Source organism: Eretmochelys imbricata, chromosome 10, assembly GCF_965152235.1.
Source record: "Eretmochelys imbricata isolate rEreImb1 chromosome 10, rEreImb1.hap1, whole genome shotgun sequence".
Taxonomy (NCBI): domain Eukaryota; kingdom Metazoa; phylum Chordata; order Testudines; family Cheloniidae; genus Eretmochelys; species Eretmochelys imbricata.
This window is the reverse complement of record NC_135581.1, coordinates 64,948,272-64,969,280: the sequence shown is the minus strand read 5'-3', so window position 1 is coordinate 64,969,280 and position 21,009 is coordinate 64,948,272. Positions and strand designations below refer to the sequence as shown.

The following is a 21,009-nucleotide window of genomic DNA, read 5'->3' as shown; positions in this document are numbered from 1 at the left end:
GAGTTCTGTTTTCTTGGAGGAAAGCAAATCACAGCCTTTAGCTGAAAACTGCAAACTGTACACTGTACAAGGAAGGAGCAATCATTTGAGTCAATGTAGCATTTCTCCCATACTACCTTTTTCCCCATCTTGAATGTTAATCTTTAAAGTGGCTTTCATAAATCAGACAAACTTGTAATATGAAGAAAGACATTACTACCCAACATATTACATGTGCAAACTGTGGCTTGAATGGTGGGGAATGATATTATACCTTGCAAAGGCCCGATGTCTCAATTAAATGGTAGTTGGTGTTCAACTCTGGTACAGGGCATTGAGCGTATACATCTTGAATGAACCCAGAAGAGCTTACAAAAAATCAAAGATTGTCATATGGGCAGAATACTTACAACCGTAGTGTCCTGTATTTTGCAGTGAAGCCATTGCCTTTACTGCTTTTTTTTGTATCAAGGAAAAATATTTGCTTAACATGTTAATTTCTAAAGCAAGTATGTCTACATGTATTTCTGAAGAGTTGTTCCAACTTAGTTTTATGTTTTCTTGATAGCCTAAAATAAGTAGTATAGAAAATCTGACTGAAACCTTGTGGTCCACTCCATCTGCTTCTGATATGTATCTTCAAAAAGAGCTTCTGAGACTTAGAAAGGTGAATCAGGATTTACAACAAGAAGCTGAGGTGAGTTTGTCACATTTGCCCTAAGGAAAAAAGATTAAAGACCAGCCAAATTGTCCAAAATGTAAATTAGAATGCATTCTTTAAAATTGTCTTTTCATGATTTTGACTTTCATTTGTATAGAACTATAGTTTATGTATTCAAGAACTTAAAGCAAATGAGGAAAAATTGAAAATTGCAAACCAAGATCTGTGTAATCAAATGAGACAAATGATTCAGGACTTGGATCGGGATAAACAAGAAGCTGTTGACAGGTAACTGTTACATCTACAACTTTTACCACATGGCCTGTGTGGTCCTTTCGTACCACCTTTGTACAGAGATCGCAGCTTTAGACCTCGTTTCTTCCAAAATAAAAAAAATTTTAGCAGCTCTTGTACATAAACAGTTGAATGAAGCTTTAACTTTTCTCCATCCTAGGTGTGAAAGAACCTATCAGCAACACCATGAAGATACAAAAGCCCAGCTTCGGGAAGACTTCATGGAGAGGCTTGCTGCAGAAAAAGAACAACTCAGTCAGGCTTATGAAGAGACCATCTCACGGTTAAAGTAAGATCTTATCAATTTTGACATCCTTCATTAGACTGAGGGTCTACTGTGAAGTGGCCCTTTTCAGTCACACTTGAAATAATTTCCTTTTTTAAATTGTGATCGTGTTTGTGAGTTTAAAGAATAACAATTTAAAATGACTTATGTAAGGGCTGACATGGATGAGCTGAACAAGGAGATGATGGCAGTGAAGGAATGTTATATAGCAGTCTGTGGAGAGAAAGACACACTGGAAACCACGTTGAGGAAGAAACTTGAACAAGAGCAGCAGTCAAAGGAAGAGAAGGTACAAGAGAAAATATCCTTGATTAACACTGGAGAATGCTTTGTATCTAAACTAAATGTATGGGAAAGGTATTGAATTTCATTACTTTTCCTTTTGGTTGACGCATTACATCGGGAGTGAAGGGCTGAGTTCCACTTATAGAATCATAGAATATCAGGGTTGGAAGGAACCTCAGGAGGTCATCTAGTCCAACCCCCTGCTCAAAGCAGGACCGATCCCCAATTAAATCATCCCAGCCAGGACTTTGTCAAGCCTGACCTTAAAAACTTCTAAGGAAGGAGATTTCACCACCTTCGTAGGTAACGCATTCCAGTGTTTCACCACCCTTCTAGTGAAAAAGTTTTTCCTAATATCCAACCTAAATCTCCCCCACTGCAACTTGAGACCATTACTCCTTGTTCCGTCATTTGCTACCACTGAGAACAGTCTAGAGCCATCCTCTTTGGAACCCCCTTCTGGTTTTTGTCCATGGGTCAGGGTATAAATCTAAGTCTATGTACAAACTTTGAGCTATAGCAGAATACCTGCTGTCAATGGGAAGTTGCCACAGAGAGAAATGATAGAATATAGCCTTTATATAGTACCTAAACGTAAGTTATATAATTGTTCCATGGAAAAGTTATGCTCCCCTTTAGGACCACTGCTATTTCTGGCCTTTATTTCCTTTTCCTTCACATCCTCCTGTCTATCTCCCTCATCTTTCTTTGCATCTACGTTCTGTTCTGCATTTCTCTCCATGCAACAGTTTCCAAGTCCAACCTGCTTGTGGGCTTTGCTTATACCCCTTTCCCATTCCATCTGCTAAAAGGATCAGTAGTTAAATAGTTAATGCTGACACGGAATTGCCTTGGTTAGACTTTAAAGTTGATGTTTCAGAAAGACTACAGGGGAGTTCACGCTTTTTGAGTCCTTGTCCTGAAGCTGTCTGCACACTTAGGGCAGACATCCCCATGTAGGCTTATACTAGGGTGACCAGACAGCAAATGTGAAAAATCGGGAAAGGGTGGGGGGGTAATAGGAGCCTATATAAGAAAGAGACCCAAAAATCAGGACTGTCCCTATAAAATCGGAACATCTGGTCACCCTAGCTTATACTCAAGGCTTGTCTGCACTACAGAGCCTTTACAGTATAGCTGTGCCAGCATAGCTTCATAGTGGAGCAGCACTGTAAATGAACAGAAGGAGTTCTGCTGGCATGTCTACACCACCTCACTGAATGACATTAGCTATGCCAACAGAAGCACTCATATGTTGGCATAGTTGTGTCTATACTGGGGTTTTTGCCAGCATAGTGGTGAACTGATTTAAATCACCAAATGGAAAGCTTCAGTTTAAATCATTGATTTTAATCAACTTTTCCATTTGTACTTCAGTTATTTGCTAAAGAAAGGTGCATTTTCATTGGTTGATATAACCATTAAAACATGTTGATTTACAGCTGAATAGAGTCCTTACGCTCTATTTGATACATCTTTTTTGCTACATAGGAGGGTATGCTATAACTATATACAGTTATTTAAGCAATTGTGTAGCTTAATATAGCTAATGGAAATTCACTTCTGTTGACCTAAGGTTTTTCATCAATATGAATTTAGTTCCTTTGTGTTTGAGGTGCACATGAAGAGGAAAGTAATTTGTGTTGGGTTTCTTTTTGTTTTTTGTTTAAACTGTTTTACTGTGCATTATGGTGGTTTGTCTTGTAGGTGCGCAACTATATCAAAAATTTAACGAATATAGCTATCAAAAAAATGCTGTGTTCACTAGCTGATAGCACACATGAAAAGGTCCATGATCAGTGTAGCTTTCTTTCTTCCTCCTCATAGCTGTCTTATGAAGAACGTAGTGGATGGTTAGAATTGTGATGTCAGATGTAGCTCCTCCCACTACCTGCTCATTTGCATACATCAGTCCTATTTAACATTGTTATGATCTGAAAAGGGACTCTGTACAAGTTGATTCTGTGTCAGACTTGTTCAGCGTACAGACTAGAGTTACTTTTTTAACTGCGTACACTGCAGGCTCCATCTGGGATCTGAAAAGTGTTTTCTCTATCTCATCTATGACAGTGAATTAAAGCTACCCACTTTTTTTATTCATGAGGTAGAATACAATCTATTTTTCTGTAGGTGTATTAACTCTGAAGGAGCTATTGATGTGTAAACTGTCTTCTTTAGCAAAGCAGCATAAATGGATGCAACTCAAAACACACTGGGAGCAGATATGTTGACTCAGAAAAGTCACTTTTACAATGGTCACTTATGACAATCACACTTTATCTTAAAATATTAATCAAGAAAATCTGTCATCAAGAGGTCAATGATAAAGTGCACAGACTTTATAGTCTTAATCAGGTCTCTTTTCACATTCCAATCTCTTCTTTCTGGTGTATGTTACTATTGGCTAAAGTTTGTTCAGTTGTATGCTTGAATTTTTCCTAGTTCAAGAAACAGTTATTAGAAGAAAAAGAAGAATCTCTTAACCATCTGAGGACGGAACTAGAAGAAAAGCACAGGAATTCTATTATAACAGCAAAAAGCCAATGGGTGAAAGAAAAAGAAGTCAATATTAAGCAGCAAGTGGAAAATGAAGTGGCATTAGCCAAAGTCCAGTGGGAGAAGGAACAGAAAGAGGTGTGGGGCTTGTACTAATAGACACAAAGAAGTTCATAAACTTCTATTAATGGACACTTGGGGCAGATCCTCAGCTGTCATCGCTCAATTTAAAGTCAGTGGAACTACAGTAGCTTAAACCAGTTGAGGATCTGCCCCTTTAAGCCTAATTGTGAGAAGTACTGAGTTGCTGAAATTAGTCGGAGTTGCAGATACTCGGTATATCTTGATCAGGCTTTAATTTAAAATTAACATGTAAAATTCACAATAACTGCACCCATAAGCACATCTAAATATTTCACTTGAATTCTGGAATGGGTGATTCAACATTTCTACTTGCCGTTTGCTTTAATAGCCATGTAAACTTATTTGTACATCTTCTATCACCTTCTCTAAAACTGTGGCACAGGAACACAAAAGCACTCTGCCTTTGTTACCAGTCACATGCTCCTAAGTATTGTGATTTGTTACATTTACCTTGAGCGCTCTAATGAGACCTGGTAAAAAGTGTCTGAAGAAGCTTAAATTCCACTAACCTTCAGAAATGGAGGTAGTCTTGTCTCTACAGAAACAACTTTCTTATGTCCTCTGAGCATGGGTGTTGCTCTCTTTTCGCAGGGAAGGGTGTGCACATCAACTAAGACTACATATTTGACCAGTAGTAATTCTAGTTTTTAGGAATTTCAGCGATATTTTTTTCTTCTGAAAAAATGCTCTTCTATAGATCAAAGAACAAGCTATCCAGAAAATAGAAAGAGAGTGGCAAGGCAGACTGGATCAAACTCTAGAAGAAACTAAGAAAACTTTAGTTGAACTCCAACACTGTGGCAGCCAAACTGACCAAGTAACCGAAACCGATGAATCATCAAGTAAGGAGATTGCAATGATTGAGGAGCAAAAATTGCAGCTGGAGGAGGCACTGAAAGTAAAGGAGAAGGCTGTTAGCGAGGCCTTGAAAGAACCTGAAACAGAACTGGAGAGGAAACATCATGAAAATATTGCCAATCAGGTAATATATACAGTTCACCCTTTTTGTTGTTTTACAGCGTTCAAACATATGCAAAGTGGGTGCTACCAAATCAGAATGGTAATGTTTTATGGTTGCTTGTTACTTGCTCTCAGTAAATGACAACATAGGGTGCAAAGCAGTAGAGAATCTGACCCTAATATGTTTTAAGCAGAGGAAATTATTACAAAGCAGGTTTAATCGTACTATACCTGAGTAATTCAAATTCCTGTATTTGCTAGCCTCAAAAATTCTAAAAATATTAATCTTCTCTGCTTGATGTTATAGAAGTTGGGACTTGGAAAATGTTATCAACAAAAAACTATGAAGGATCTAATAGGCCAGTGGTTCTCTAGCTATGCTAACTTTAACGTGTTTTATAAACTCTGTAACATAACTCAATAGAATGAGTCAATATAAGAGTTCCTGAACTTTTGAGCAAAACCACTTGTATTTATTTATATATTTTTAGTTAACTAGTTTAAAATACAATTAATGCTGCTTAATTCCCCTTTTTTGGGGTAAAGGAATCTCAAGCTATAATGTATTGGGATTTACTGTTTAAAAACAAAAAGATCTTGTAACCCTGGTACTCTACACTCTCTAAACATTGGCAATTCAAATAGAAATTTGGTTTGTCTTGTATTAATGTACTACTTCACAATGATTAAAATGACCTTCTTTCTCCATTCCTCTTTTGAAGGTAGAAACAGCTTTGACCAAAGCTCATGCCAGGTGGCTGAAAGAATTAACAGAACTTGAAGAGTACAAAGTAAATCTAAAGGCAGAACGAGAAAAATGGGAGAAAGAATATGAAATCAGTGCAGCAAAACAGGTAACAGAGGATACTTATTAGGATGCTTGGTAGTTCACAAGCTTATTTTATATAATTTGAAAAAAAAACTTAATTCAAAACAACTCAATTTTCCAGCAAAAAAAAAAATTGAGCCCTGATTCAGCAAAGCCTATGCTTAAGTGCTGTGCTAAACTAAGGTCTTAGGGAAGTAAATTACTCTGTTTAAAATTGTGGGTAGATTTCTCCATTAGTAGAAATAAGCAGAATTTGAATGATGAAACCAATTTCTGGAAGCTGGAGCCAAATAGTTTGTTACTGAAATCCGTAATAGGATATCTAGACTGACTTACAAAACTCTTCTGAGTGCAATGGAGAAACACCTGTAATTGTTCTTTCTAAAACAACTCCATTAAGGTTTCATTTTAATTGGAGGGTTTTTTTCTGTTGTTTTCCTTAGACTTCTGCAAGATGTTTAATATATACTAAAGCTGGATATCACATTGATTAGGTAGGAGGGATACTGTATATATATTTACTGAGCAATACAGTACAGTGTGTGCATCAATATTTTCAATCAGTATTCATCTGTTTGTTAAAGTTTATGCAGTTATAACCAAACATACCTAACATGAAAGTCCTTAAGGGTTTGCTGACAGACTGTTTTAAAATATATTTTGCATTCTTTAGCTGTCGCTAGTTCTTTCAGCAGCTGAAGAGAAATGGAAGAAACAACTTGAGAACACAGAGAAGTCTGGAGCCAGAACCAAAGAGCTTGAAGAGAAGATCCTTTCCCTTAGAAGGGAACTGGAACTAAAGAAAGAAGAAATCCCTGCAACTGTTAAAGCAGAGCTAGCGCAGGCTCGTACTCAGTGGAACAAAGAAAAGCAAGAAGAAATCCTCCGGCTACAGGAACAAAATGAGCGAGACTACCGTTCATTCTTAGATGACCACAGAAATAAAATAAATGAGGTGCTTGTAACAGCCAAGGAAGATCTTGTGAAGCAAAAAAATGAATTGCTGATTCAGAAAGAGGCAGAACTTAAGATGTGTCTGGACCAAAAGCAACGAGAATGGGCAGCTCAGGAAACAAAGAGGCTCCAAGAGGAAATTCACCAATATGAGGAAAAGATTCTAATTGAACTTGAGTTCCTGTTAGGAGAAATCCATGAAGAACTAGTCAAGAACAGAAATAATGAGCATACTTGGCAGAATACATGTTCCAGTAGTGCCCTTCAGTTAAATCACCAATACAAGGAAAAGCTAAAGGCTTCCCTACAGAAGGCTTATAGAGGCACAGTGCACACAATTCTAGAAAAAGCCAGGCAAGAATGGAGAGAGGTAACGGTTCTATAAATTAAAAATATAACTTTGCCAACCATGAGAAGGGACTTGTCTGATAACTGTCATAGGACTTTGCCTATCTCCCAAGAAATTATATATGATATTGTGGATCAAAAAAGTAAAATGATTGAGTTTCTTACGAATCTATTCCTAAATCTTTAGAAGAGAGATGGAAGAGTCCCTCTTAAATAAATAAGTTAATAAAGATGACTACAGGTATAGGTTTGGTGACTTTTTAAATATTTAAGCCAGACAAATTCAAATTAGAAATAAGCACACATTTTTAACAGAGTGTGATTAGCTATTGGAACAAACTCCCAAGGGAAGTGGTGGAATCTCCACCTCTTGATGCCTTGCTATCAAGATAGACTGGACTCCCTTCTGGAAGATATACCTTAGTGAAACACAAGTTATTCAACTCAGTATAAGGGTAATTCGGTGAAATTTTGTAGCCTGCATTATCAGGAGGTCAGACTGGCCTTCTGATCTTAACTCAAGAAATTCATTCATAGATTAAGTTGGTTTAGAATGGTTACCTGGAGGAATTCCAAAAATTGTCTTCCAAAGTCAAATAAATGGATTCTGTGTTCTACAGTATCAAATATCCCCTTTAACAGCAGTTTGCATATTTTACAGGCTGTCAAACTCTTATGCATTATATCCTATAAACTGCTGATATAGGCTTGGTGTAATCTTTTGATTAGAAGTTTAAAAGAATGAACCCAGAAAACTGCCACCTACCCTAACTGTATACAAAAGGTATACTGGAAGCACATGTTGTTGATTTCACCCAAAACACTTCAAACCACAAAGCACAATACTTATTCTTGCTCTCTTGTTCTAACATATAGTATGAGGAAGGCTACGTTTTAGTCATAGGTATTTTTAGTAAAAGTCATGGCCAGGTCACAGACAGTAAACAAAAATTCATGGCCCGTGACCTGTCCATGACTTGTACTGTATACCCCTGACTAAATCTTGGGTGCTCTGGGGCAGGGAGCAGCCAGAGACTGATAGCGGAGCTGGGTCATGGGGGGCCCACAGGTCATGGAGGTCCTGGAGAATCTTTGACTTCCGAGACCTCCATGACGGACTCGCAGCCTTAAGTATGACGATTGCAACATAATACAAAGAAAATAAACAGTAAATAACTGCAGCTGGATTGGGCTCTCAACCAGAAGATTAAATGGCCAGATAACACTGCATTCACACAGACAACAGCTTCTTGTCCTGATTCTGGTCTCACATCATTGTAAACCTGGAATAATTCCACTGACTTCAGTGGAATTATACTGGTGTAAAACTACTATGAGAGGTATTGGATGCAATGTCTAATTCTTCCACAAAACCAATTTGTCATCTTGATGTTACTGAATTCCATCCATTTGACATCTACCCTGTTAATTTGAACATCTCATCATTGCTAAGAGTCCTGGTTTGTCATGTTTGTGCTGATTGCAATGTTTCATCAAGAAATTTATCCTGGAATACAGTCTTACGTATCAGATATGACTATTGCCAAATGGACAAACCAGGCTGATTAGTCAGTAGCCAGTAATTCTCCTATTTTTCTGATCTATATTGGGTGTGCCAAAGGGATGAATCCTGCAAGCTTGTTTGTAGTAATGACACCTGTGTAACACTTCTACTTCTGTTAGCTTTGTTGAGACCTTAAGCCAGTGCATTTATCTCCCATTTCTGCTTCTTGCTCAGATATTTAAAAATTAGAGAAGGCAATTTTAAATCAGTCATACAAAGAACCTACTACAGGCTTGAAAAATTGTTGAAAATGTACTGTCACAGATTTAAAATAGTCTTGCTTGACTTTACCAGGATACGAAAAATTCTTGTCTTGCCTGTCTCCACCCTGATCATCTTACCCTCTCCTCTAAAAGGGAATAGGCAGAATTTACAAGGCTCACACAAAACCAGAAGTAGAACTCTCAATACTCTATCAATCTTCCTTTTTATTTGTTTTTCTATTCTTTATTTGGAAAACGCCTCTCCTGCATTGCCCATCATAGCTGTCACTTTTGATTACGGGGAACAGACCAATGGACCTTCCATAACCATCCAACATTATGTAGACTACCTCATTCATCAGTTGGGGAATCATCTAAGAACATGGCAAAAGCACATAACATCTTGCCATTTATCTTATCCCTTCAAGAAAAGGAATGTGAGTAAGGAACTACTTGTCATAAGACTGCTACTAGTATGTGGTGGGGAAACCAATTTCTGCTTAAAGCTCACCCCATTCTCAATCAAATGAATAATCTGTAAATTTAATTTTTTTTTTTTGACGTAGCCATAAAATATTCTCACTGATAAAGCTCCTGATTCTATACATTTACTTATGCCTGGTACATCTGGCCTAAACAATGAATCTCATTTCAAACAGGACTATGTTAACATGTGCTAGGTATCTTTTAGTTCAAGCTAGCGAGTTCTGTGGGGGGCAGTTACAGTGCAACAGTTTAGTGGATGCGTCACATCCCTACAGTCCGCACTGCAGGGCCACGTAGACGAGCCTTGAGAAGCAAAAGCCTTGGTGAAAGCCCTTGGCAAATAATCAACATTATTAATATTCAATTCAACTTATAAACTACTGATTATTTGAACCACTTAACTATCCAATGAGTTCCTTGGGATTCCTTAGTAATTTCTTCTATTACATTTGCCACAACTACAAACAAGAAAGTGAAATTATCTTTTTCTGCCCTTCCACTATCCCTAGTCAAGCAGAAACTTTATAAATAGGATCCAGTTCCTTTCTATTGGACACATCCTTGAATAGTTTCAGCTTGTTTTAGGCTCTGCTTATTTCTGCCTTATTCAGAAACTAATTGAAGCGTACCAAAAATACCATCAGGATGACCAAGTACTAATAAAGCTGCAGCTATGAATAAGAGAACACTGTGGTAAACTGGTGGTAGAGTAGCCTTTCTCCTTCTACCTTGAATGTGCAGTTTTAGAACTACAATAAAAGTTTCCCCATCTTGATAGGGCTCTAGAATAAAATTATTCAAAGCTAATGGAGGCATTGTGGGATGAGCCATTTGTATTTGCTTCCCAGACTGTTTCTGGGTGTGGCTATTTCTAAGTATCCGTGAACATTATGTTTTATACTACTTACTGAGTAGTCCTAATATCTGGTTTCAATTACAGAAACATGAAGACCTAGCCTTCAGTTTAAAAGAAACAGAGCACTCTTGCAAGCAAAACGGTGAAGGAGAAACTGGGGACCAGGCAAGACCGCCTATGTATGATGTTGGACTCCAAGTAGAAATACAAAGAATATTAAGAAGGCAGCCACCTTTGCAAGACAGTGAAATGGATAATGGTATTCTTGATTTCGCTTTTCAGTTAAATCTTGTAAATTGCATTGTGCAGCATATAAAATGTATTTTTCGCTAGTATCAGTCTTCTGTAATAACACTTGTCACTTGTAGCTAGACTCACAAAGGAGCATAGGTGTCATGATGCTGAGTGTCACCACGCCTAAATTTTAGGATCCTAGAAAATTACTGGGATCTACAAAACCTGGATGAGGTGCCTAGACCCATTATACAATGAATGGGGAGAGGTAGGCACCTCAGAATGGGATTCACAAAAAGCCAGCATGATAGATAGCTCCTCGCCTAAACTAGCCAATGGGAGATGCCAAGCTGACAGGGTGTGTGCTATGCCCAGCACCTCTCCTGGGGATAGCTGGCTAAGTCCAGGCTGCAGGGAGGTACCTCCCCCTGCTTGGGAATCTCTGCTGCAAATAAACCCTTGGTGTTAGGCTCCTATGACATTTTAGCAAGAAGCTGGGGTCGGGGGATGGAAAGAGAAGTAGGAGTAGCTCCTTGATAACGTTTAGCCCAGTGGTTAGGATACTCACCTGGGATTTGGGAGGCCTTGGTTCAAGTCTTCCTTCCACCAATCAGGTAGGTGCCCTAACCACCGGGTTATGGGATATTCTGATTGGGGTTTGTAACCTTTTGTAACCTTTATGTTGAAATGTTTCCAATTAATATAAAGTTGTTTAAAAACATAAGGGTACAATAAAACCCAGCTTTGTTTTCAGGTTCGAGCCTCTAGGTCGGTTACAGAAAATTAATTTAGTAGAGGACCTCTAGGTGACACTTTGGTCAAATCAAATTTTATTTAAAAGAAAAATGATTAGTTAGTCCTGGAACCTAATGGTACTCTTTTTTTTTTAATGTTTAATTGCAGCTCTCCTCATTTTTAACAAAACTACTCCTTTTATAATCTGTTATAATACTAATTAACATTTAGCCTAACCATTACTATAGTCATGTTTCCACGCCTCCTTATTGATTCTTTACATTACACATTATTTAAATTAACATCTACAGAAATGTCCTTCACACACTAACAATATAGATCGCGTTTTAATAAAACATTCACAATTTTTTGAAACATTTTATTAAAAACCTTGCTAAAACCAGCTAACCAAAATATAGCCACAGCATAATCTTAGGTCACGTCTTTGCTTATGGTAATTTTCCCATCTTATTGTCTCCAACTTATTTCTAACTTTCTCACATTAGCAACATCAATTTCCCAGTCTCCTCTATGCTTAGACCAGTTTAGGCCAAAACCTAATTTCTATTTAACATAGGCTACATACTCCCTCAGTTTCTGTTGTTGAAGTGGTCCCAGTTTGGATAAATAATTAGCTATTGGGCCAGAGAGAGACAGCAAGCATGAGAGACTGACTCTGTGGCCTGGTGATGCAAGCAGTCACCCAGGAGACCCGGGATCTAGTCCCTCTGCTCCACTGACTTTTCAAAAATTATTTATCTACAATGGAACAGCTTCAATAGGAGAGACTGAGGGAGCCGCAGATTAGAATATCCCATAACCTAATGGTTAGGGTAGTCACCGGAGAGGTGGCAGATCCCTGTTCAAATACCTTCTCCTTCTCAGGTGGAACCAGGGCACTCTCCAGTCCCAGTTACCCTGTGGCTAGGGTAACAAGGGATGTTCTCCTCCTCCTCCCCAGCTGCTTTGTTTAAACTCACTAGTGGGTGCCTAATCCAGTAGGCAAAGTCTGAACATTCCTACTGGCTCAGGCGAGTTAGTTTTTCATTCGCCTATCTTCCCCTGGTTTGTGGCTCGCCCTGGAGCTCGTGTCTGGATGCCTGGTGTGGAGCTGCAGTGCGTATGCTCAGAGACAGAAATATAGCCACCTAGGGAAGTTTTACTGCAAAAATTTAAAGGCTGAATGAGTTTAGGCACCTATGGGGTTTGGCGGCAACCTGTGTGTGAGGTTTGTGAATTCCAGGGGAGCCTGATTCTGGGACTTAGACGACTACTGCCATTTTGGATGCCTAAGTCCTTTTGTGAATCTAGCCCTTGATGACTTATGAAATCAAAGGGAAAACACTCTGTTATAATTAGTGAATATATGGACGATGTAGCACACTTAATATGTACCTTGATTCTTTTTTCCATTTTAAACTAAAAGTGTCTCAATACTGCATAAACTTCTATTTCATTAGAAACAGAAAAGCTGCAGTGACCGTATGGCACCTAGTCGCTAGTTTACTGATCCAGTGACATAATTTAAGTGTTTATTTTTAATAAAATGTTGTATGTCTTCTGGTTTTAAAGCCAGTCTTCAGGATGTGAGCAAATAAGTGCCATCTTTTGGCTCTGAATCTGAATAATAAGTCAAAGGGGGCAGACAAAAGAACTTCCATGTTTTGCATCTAAGTCCCTGTAGGGTAGGTTGTATAGGGCTGTGTTTGTACATGATACTGCCTAAACCAAAACCTCTGACTTCAGGTATGGATAGTGCAAAAACAAATGCTTTGGAGGTCAAACTATAGCGGTATGAGTCAAGGAATTCCACGTTTGTGTTAAATATATTTTGTCATGCTGGGTGAATCCTGATTTGTGAGATTAAAGTTCAGATTTTTTTTGAAAATCGTGGAATTAGTGCTCTAGAATAATCTGACTTTATAGTATTTTAAATTAAACAGAAATGCTGTAGCTTGCTCCCAGAGGTCTTGTATACAGTGTGGCAGGGTCAGGGCCTGTGCAGCTGGAGAGAAACATTACAGGAGGCCCTCAGGTTATGCACAAAGCCCTCTCTGGGGTTTCATGTTTGCTTTTAGAGTTCTTATGCTACCAAAGAAACATAAAGCAACAAAACGCATGAGAGTCTCTGGCCCTATGCCCATAGTGCGGCTTAAATTCCTTCACCACCAAAATAACAAACCATCTATTAAACACACATAGTATAACCAGTGCAGCTCTTCTGCTTCTGGAGCTCCCTCTCCTGGCTGTAGAAAGCAGCCCTTTTCCCTCTCCGGGAAGTAGCCCAGCCTGTTTTTAAGTTTCTTAACCTAACTAGTCTCAGCTGCATCTGATCCTTTCCAGCTGGGAGTGCCTCCCTGAGATGCTCCAAGAGCTCTGCTAGAATTTAGTTAAAAAAAAAAAAAATACAGTCCCCAAATCCACGCCACTGTCTGCATCAGTGGGACCTCCCTTTACACTCATGGCACTGCTGGGATGGGTACATTGTGGCTGCAGTGTGCAAAAAGACATAAAGTTTATAGACCCTGTGACAAATACTACATGTGGATTGTGTCTGTAGCCTCTTATGAGAGTTTTAGTTGGATAAATAGTGTACACTTTCCTAGAGTGTAAAGGAATATCTAATTAAAACCCTAGAAATAATATGCTTTATTTTGGTTCTCTTGATTCTATGGCTGATGTGTAACCTGTAGTAATTACTATTGCAGATCAGAAATGTAAGAAAAGGAACCTTTGGTCTCACGAAGATTTTTGCTGTGACCACTGTTGCCAACAGCTTGAAACAAAGGAGAGAGAATGCCAGGATCTAAAAAGAAAGCTGGAGAAAGCCTGCAGGCACCTCCAGCTTGCAGTAAGGGAACACAAAGCTAAAGTAGAGCAAATCCAAGGTGAGTATCTCTCCTCACCTACATAGAATTCTGAATGGTTTCATTTCATGCTGGTTGTATGAATCTGTCCTTCATCTTTTGAGCTGTAGAGTGCAGCTGCTGTAATGGTGCATATCTAAATAACTCTCAGCCCTAATAAATTCCCTTTCTAATAGTAATCCTTCATCACAGCACTTTCTTCTGAACCTTTATATCCTAGCACAGAGATCAGCGTTTCGATGCATTCTTTGGTCTCTGAATGGAACTGTTCTAGGAAAAGTAACTGACAACGGATGTTCTTCGGGCAATTGTCCACATGGATCCCACTATAAGCGTGTATGCCCTGTGTGCACGAGCCCATAACCTTTTAGCAGCAGTGTCCACTGCAGCTGCATGTGTGCTCTGCAGGGTAGAAAGAGCTGAGCCATCACAACTGCCACACAATTCCTTCTCACAGCCTGCAGTAGCGAGTCAGACCCCACTATTCTCCTCCTTTGCTGTAGTCCTTAGATTGTTTTAGAGTTAATAGCTTAGTTTTAGTCTTAATGTAGTTTTAATAAGCTTTAAAGAGCCAGTGACTTAAATAATAATAAAGAGGTGGGGAAATCCACACAACTTTTTCCCTTTCTTTTTAGAAGCTAACCTTGCTACCGAGGAGTAGGTCCAAATGGCAGAGGACCGGCTTTAGAATCTTCCCTGCTTTAGAAAGAGTTATGCCTGCCCAAGATGCACATACAAAATATCTGCTTTGTTTAGGGGAGTCTCTTTCCCCTAGCAACTGTGCCATTCAGAACTCTCTTTCTAAGTGCACACAAACAGCTCCTGATGCTCAAGGTAGGAAGGAGCAAAAATCTCTGGATGGAGCTTGGATCTGTTGCCTTCTCTAAAAGTCATCACCCCTCTGGCTTACCTAAACCAGCACCTTTGAAAATTGCATTGGCACATGAAACTTCAGACTGTAGGATCATGTTTTTCTGCTGTGCACTTTGTCCTCTATCTTTGGTGACAGATATTGTTTCCTTAGCACCATTGGCATCGGTGCCATATACTTCAGGTTCATTTGGTACCTCATCCTGATAAGACTTCTGCTGAGACTCCTCCACTGGTACCATCAGTCATGATACCATCAATATTGCTACTGCTTGCTATGTCCTCCCAGGCTACTTTCACGTCTCCTGCACATCCTACCATCACTCTGGAACTGGAGTCCCCTTTGCTTGATGTGTCTCTTTATCTCTGGTACCTAAGTCTCTGCTGGTACTACAACTCAGGGTGCCAAAGATGGACCAATGAGAGATGCTCTAATGGAATAAAACTGAAATGAAGATGGAACTCAAAGATATTAGTCCATTGTGGCAGCTTCTAGATCAGATGCTCAGCTTGACATCATTGTCGTACAGTTGTGATTTAGGCAGAACTTCTATACCCTCCTTTATACCCTTCTTGTAAGGAGTTTGAGGTTGTACAAGGTGCATGCACATCCCCCATGGACGCTGCTAGCTAAAAGATCAGGGCTCACGGCCGCACTTACAGTGGAATCCCTATGGACAAGAGCATCTCTAAACTCCAGTTGCTGTAAGATAAGTAAACTGTTTTTCAACATGCTTCACTTGACCCTTCCTTCCCACCTGGTGTCACAGTTGTCACCTTAACACCTTTTTATAGAAAAGCATGCTAGATGTTTGTCACTATGAATATTTATACTCAGTCCTGTCTACCCCAGTAAGACAACCACTTCCATCACTTACTGCAAGAGGCATGCCCACTCACCGCATACTTTACTCACAGAGCCAGTGATTCCTGTGTATATAGCTTGTGCCATTGCAGACTTTATGGGCCTGGCCCAATGAAATATTTAACTGCACAAGCCAATGTGCACTGATTGAGTCAGAGGTCAAGATTAGGATCTGTGAACCACCAATGCATTCAGTGTGCAAATTCTGACAGTGTTTAAATGACTTTGAGTATACAGTCAGATTAGACATACATAGTGAATCCCATCTTCCTTTAGAATGTCAGCTGGTGGTTGTTAAAAATACCATGATGCATGTGTGAAGTGTAAAATATGTGAAATGTTCTCTTTCTCCCATCCCAAAGAAGTCTCCCTATACTCCACTATAAATAACCTTTCTTCCTCCCCAACTTTTTCCTTCTAACATCCCTGCGCTTCTGCCTGTAGCTAAGAGTAAAAATTACTTACAAAAATCTTCTAAACCACCACTGAGTCCGTCATACTGCTTTGATATTCAAACTTCAAATGACCTGTGGTCTAGTTAGTTCCTAATGATGATGTCATTTTGATGGGATGGCATGGCATGGCATGTTGTAGCTGCCTTTGAAACCCTGACCTCTTATCACAGAGGCAGTAATTTTACATAACCTATGAAGATGTTTAAATGGATTAAAAACATACAGATCAATTATCTGTCTTGGTTTTTGTAGAAAACGAGAGAGTTCTAGAGGCTCTAATGGAAGAAAACTGTGAGATGAAGATGAAACTCAATGATCTGAAAACATGCAACGCACCACCCAGGTATTTTTAGAAAGCCTGAACAAACTGGCTTCCATAGAAGTCATCCTACCTGTCTTGTAGTTCTAAAGTACTGCATGTTTTGTGTGCTTTCAGGTCATTGTCAGAGGGGGCTATTTCAAAATCTTGTACCTCCTGTGATGGTGTAAAAGGCTTGGAAGAAATGCGCTCACAGTATATTAAAGCTGTGGGCAAAATTAAGGGTAAGTGCTAATGAGAGTAAGTTCACATACACAAATCTAAATCACACTCTCCTCATCAGCCAGTTTATGCAAGAATCCAAACCAGTGTCAGATTTCTGACAGTCTGCTGAGGAGTGAAATTTGCTGCCTAGTGAAATATTTCATTGGAGTTATTTGCTCCTTTTCACCTTTCCCTTCCTAAATAACACATGTGTGTATGTGTATATGAAAGACATCTGTGTTCTCTTCTTGCACTCAAGTGTCTCTTAAGATCTCACATTCATACCTCACATTGTGTGCTCTCCTGGTAGATATTAGTTTCCTTAATTCAACTTCTTGCATTCTCTCTATTATCATTTAATCCTTTAAAAACTCATTGCAACAAGTATGGGCCTGATTCTGCCAGCCTTACTTACTTTGTAGTACATGATTACATGGCAATGAGGCTACTCTTCTAGTACAATACTAGTCAACGTGAGGAAGGCTGGCAGAGTCTAGCCCCGTACAAATTGTTTTAAGCTGTTGTTATAAATGGCAAGGGCTACTTTGTGTCGTTGAATAACTGGGCTCTATTGTTTCTTCTGCACTATAACTTTCAGCAAATGACAACCTTCCCCACCAAAGAATTTGTCCTCGGGGACATTTCATTGTCCCTTGTTTTATATCACCACATTCCAGGCCCTATGTTTTAACCACGCTCTTTTTGGCTGAAGAGGACTAGATCAAATGCCATTCCTTATTTGACTGTAGTGGTTACTGTTGAGTGCCATGCTGCCATTGCAACACTTCTACCCTCAATCTCCCTGCCCCTTGGCCAGGCTGTCTCAAATCCTTTTTTCCTTTTGAGACTCCATACTAATGAAATTTCATTTATGTAGGTGATATGCTTCGTTACATCCATGAAAGCAAAGAGAGGGCAGCTGAAATGATTAAAGCAGAGGTTTTAAGGGAACGTCAAGAGACTGCCCGGAAAATGCGCAAATACTACTTGATTTGTCTTCAGCAACTTCTCAATGATGATGGGAAACACGAAGGGTGAGTCCCAAACAAATACATTCGAAATTATTGTATAGCACATATACTTATACAGGAATATTAAAAAGAAGTATATTAAGCCCCCAATTAGTTGCCCATTGTTTTTGTTCTGAGGTTGTGCTGGTCCGCAAGCCCAGCTCAGTCTGCTTTAAACACCATCAAATACATACTTTGGTGTGGGTCCTTCAGTCCAGCTGGCATCCTCTTCAGTGAACTTTGGGACTGAGACTAGCTGAGCAGCCTTTCTTAATACCTTCTCAACAAGTACCCTTGATTCTCCAGAAAGTTTCCATCAAGTAGATAGGTGAACAGGAAAACCTCATGTTGTGACTTCACAGCAATTGTGCAGCTTTACAAAAATTATATCAGGCTTTAAATGTGACCTGTAAAAGGATGGGGAATGAGCTTGTACCTTTTCTTGCTTGCTTGAAGTATTAAAAGGTTGTGGAATGTTTTAAACAAAAACCAAAAATAGAAATTTTGTTTAATTTCCCCCCCCTCTGGCTTTTCTGGAAAACTTGTCTGAGGGGGTCACAGATACTGTTACTTTTCTCTGGTTTAATTGAAGGGACAGGGTAATTTGAAATTCTAACACATTTTTTCTCTGGAGTGTTTGTGTGGCAAGTGAGGTAAATAGGTATTAAGAAATACAAGTGACTGGCAGTCTGAATTAAAAAACACCTCCCATCTTCATCAGGTTTCATTTCCTTTAAACTTTGATGGCATAATCCTACCAATTCATAGAGTCTCCTAGGATAGACTAGTGCTGGATTTCTATTGTTAGAAGAAGAAAAAGCGCCAAAGTTATAACATTTTGCAGTAATGGGGGTTCAGGAGTCAACATTTCAGTCCTTTATAGAACATAAATTCAAAATGGGCATGTACTCATTTTTTTCCCTCCCTTTTTATACATATCTTTTAATAAATGGCCAATTAGTTAAAGGGGAAAGGGTATAAGATTTAGTACTACAAGAGCTGTCAGTGAGACTGGCAAAACAGCCTAGGAAAAGCTAGTTAGCTTCAAAAACTTACTGATTTTAAATATTCTGGGGTTCTCAACAGGGCTGAAAAGAAAATAATGAATGCTGCTAGCAAGCTTGCTACAATGGCAAAAGTGCTTGAAACGCCTGTTCAGAGCACACCGCAGAACAAAAATGCCCACTCAAGTAAGTTGGAGTGACAAGTTGGTTCCCTTCCTTCCCCCTCTTATAGGTTTAATCCATTTAGCAGTGAAAACGCAGGTGGACAGTGGGAGTAATTTTTTTTTTCTTTGCTTTGCCATCATTTGCATAGGCGGTAACTTAAAAATGTAAACCACTTGATTTAACATCACTAGTATTGACAACTCTCGTTATATAAACTGACTTTTTCCCAACATTAATGCTTCCTTAAATTAATCTTTTTTTTTTTTTCTTTCTCTCCCCTTCTCTTAGCCCTGCCACTAAATTCTGAACTGCCAACTGGAGTTGAGCAATCAAAAAGAAATCACATTCATCAAACTAGGCTAGCCCATATGGAAAGCAAATCATGTGGCGAAAGTATTGCCAAAAAAGCCAGTGATCAAGTTGTTCAGAAACGTGTACCTTGTAACTTAAGACAGCAGCTTGATGCAGTAGAGGCTGAAACCCAGTTTGGGCTTTATGAAAGAGTAACTTCAAATATCCAAAGTAGCGGGAGCACTTCTAAACAGCCAGCTGATAATTCAAGAGACACTGTGTTAGAATTTTGTCCGGCTGAAGATGGAGGAAGGCTTAGAAATGGCTGTGTCTCAAATACAGACAAAGGTCTGACAAATGCTGCTAGCACTACAGCACTTCAAAAGGCATCCTCGTGCCTTCCTCAGGTGAAGTTTGGAAACACGCATACACCCAGCTCTATAAATAGCTTTTCCGACTCTGGGCCAGCTCATGTCATGTTTGAAAACCAGATTCAAAGACCAGACTTAAACAAATTTAAATGTAACCAGCCAAATACATATGGGGAGGCAACATCTGAGAGAACTCAGGGGTTTGATATTCAAGAAACTCCAGTAAGGGATGACGGAAGCTCTGCTGACTGGAGTTCAGTTAGTGGGAGTCTACATTTGGATAGTGGTGATATGCCCTTCTTGTATCCTGTGCAAAAAGCGAGTTCTAATGCAGAAGCACAACATACGGCCTGTGAACAGTTTCCTATGACCAACTTGTTTCCTAATGCAGATGAAAATGTTGGTACATTTTGTAGGCAACTTACCAGCAAAGCCAAGATTCTTGGTGCAAAAAGTGAAGCCATACTTTACAGTAATGAGCAACTGAACGTAAACCCAGGACACAATTCATACAGGAACGCTGAGAAATCAAATTTGGATGTCTCACAACAACGCAATGCAACCCCATATTCGAATATAGGAAAAGGCTATAACCAACATTCAAGGAAACTGAGACTGGATGCTAAATCTTTTCAGCAAGATAGTGGCTTTGATAGCCCACTTCCTAACTTGGATTAACATCAATAATTCTTCAAACATTAGTTTAGAAGAAACTAATATATTTCAATGCAAACTTGGGGCATGCAGAAAACCTATTCTAGAAACTTGTGGGTTTTATCCATTTTGTGATCTCTCAATGTTATGTGACTTGAGACTGTTACATGAAAAAACAATCATATAAAATTACTTGAAATATCGATGTAGGCTTTTGTTTACCGTGGTTATCTGGCTTCACAGTTATGTACAGTGTTTTATATATGTGTGTGTATTTTTTGTTTAAACAATCTATTTTTGTACTTTGATTAGTTTGCAGTGCAATGTTACATTTTTATTTATATATAAATAAAACTACTTTTAATTGTGGTCCCTTTTACAATCAGTATAAAAGGTTAGTGTGCATTAGAGATGTTTTTCAGAATCTGTTTGAAATGGTCAGGCTTTTCATCCCTGTAAGCGCCAGTGTATATGCAAGTTATAACCATAAACAGTTACATATGTTTTTATAAAATGATTATCAGTCTTTTATACTCTGAATCAAACTCCAAGCATGTGCCATCTCTTTGAACGTATGTACAGTGAAAGCTGGTTCACTTCTGACTGAGAAAAAAGATCTT

At 39.0% G+C, this 21,009-nt stretch overlaps 1 protein-coding gene across 3 annotated transcripts in view; it reads left to right on the top strand.

The window, feature by feature from the left end:
• CEP152 (centrosomal protein 152) overlaps positions 1–20,758 on the top strand; it is a 51,309-nt gene extending 30,551 nt beyond the window's left edge. For all 3 annotated transcript variants that reach the window (XM_077828852.1, XM_077828851.1, XM_077828853.1), the window contains 15 exons: positions 548–676; positions 798–928; positions 1,095–1,223; positions 1,374–1,509; positions 3,948–4,139; positions 4,843–5,127; positions 5,828–5,959; positions 6,608–7,258; positions 10,430–10,604; positions 14,023–14,202; positions 16,624–16,714; positions 16,808–16,914; positions 17,772–17,928; positions 18,991–19,094; positions 19,362–20,758. In XM_077828852.1, coding sequence (XP_077684978.1) covers positions 548–676; positions 798–928; positions 1,095–1,223; positions 1,374–1,509; positions 3,948–4,139; positions 4,843–5,127; positions 5,828–5,959; positions 6,608–7,258; positions 10,430–10,604; positions 14,023–14,202; positions 16,624–16,714; positions 16,808–16,914; positions 17,772–17,928; positions 18,991–19,094; positions 19,362–20,413 — 3,651 coding nt within the window. In that variant the 3' untranslated portion in view covers positions 20,414–20,758. The remainder of the gene's footprint in view (positions 1–547; positions 677–797; positions 929–1,094; positions 1,224–1,373; positions 1,510–3,947; positions 4,140–4,842; positions 5,128–5,827; positions 5,960–6,607; positions 7,259–10,429; positions 10,605–14,022; positions 14,203–16,623; positions 16,715–16,807; positions 16,915–17,771; positions 17,929–18,990; positions 19,095–19,361) is intronic.
• Positions 20,759–21,009: the final 251 nt, after the last annotated feature.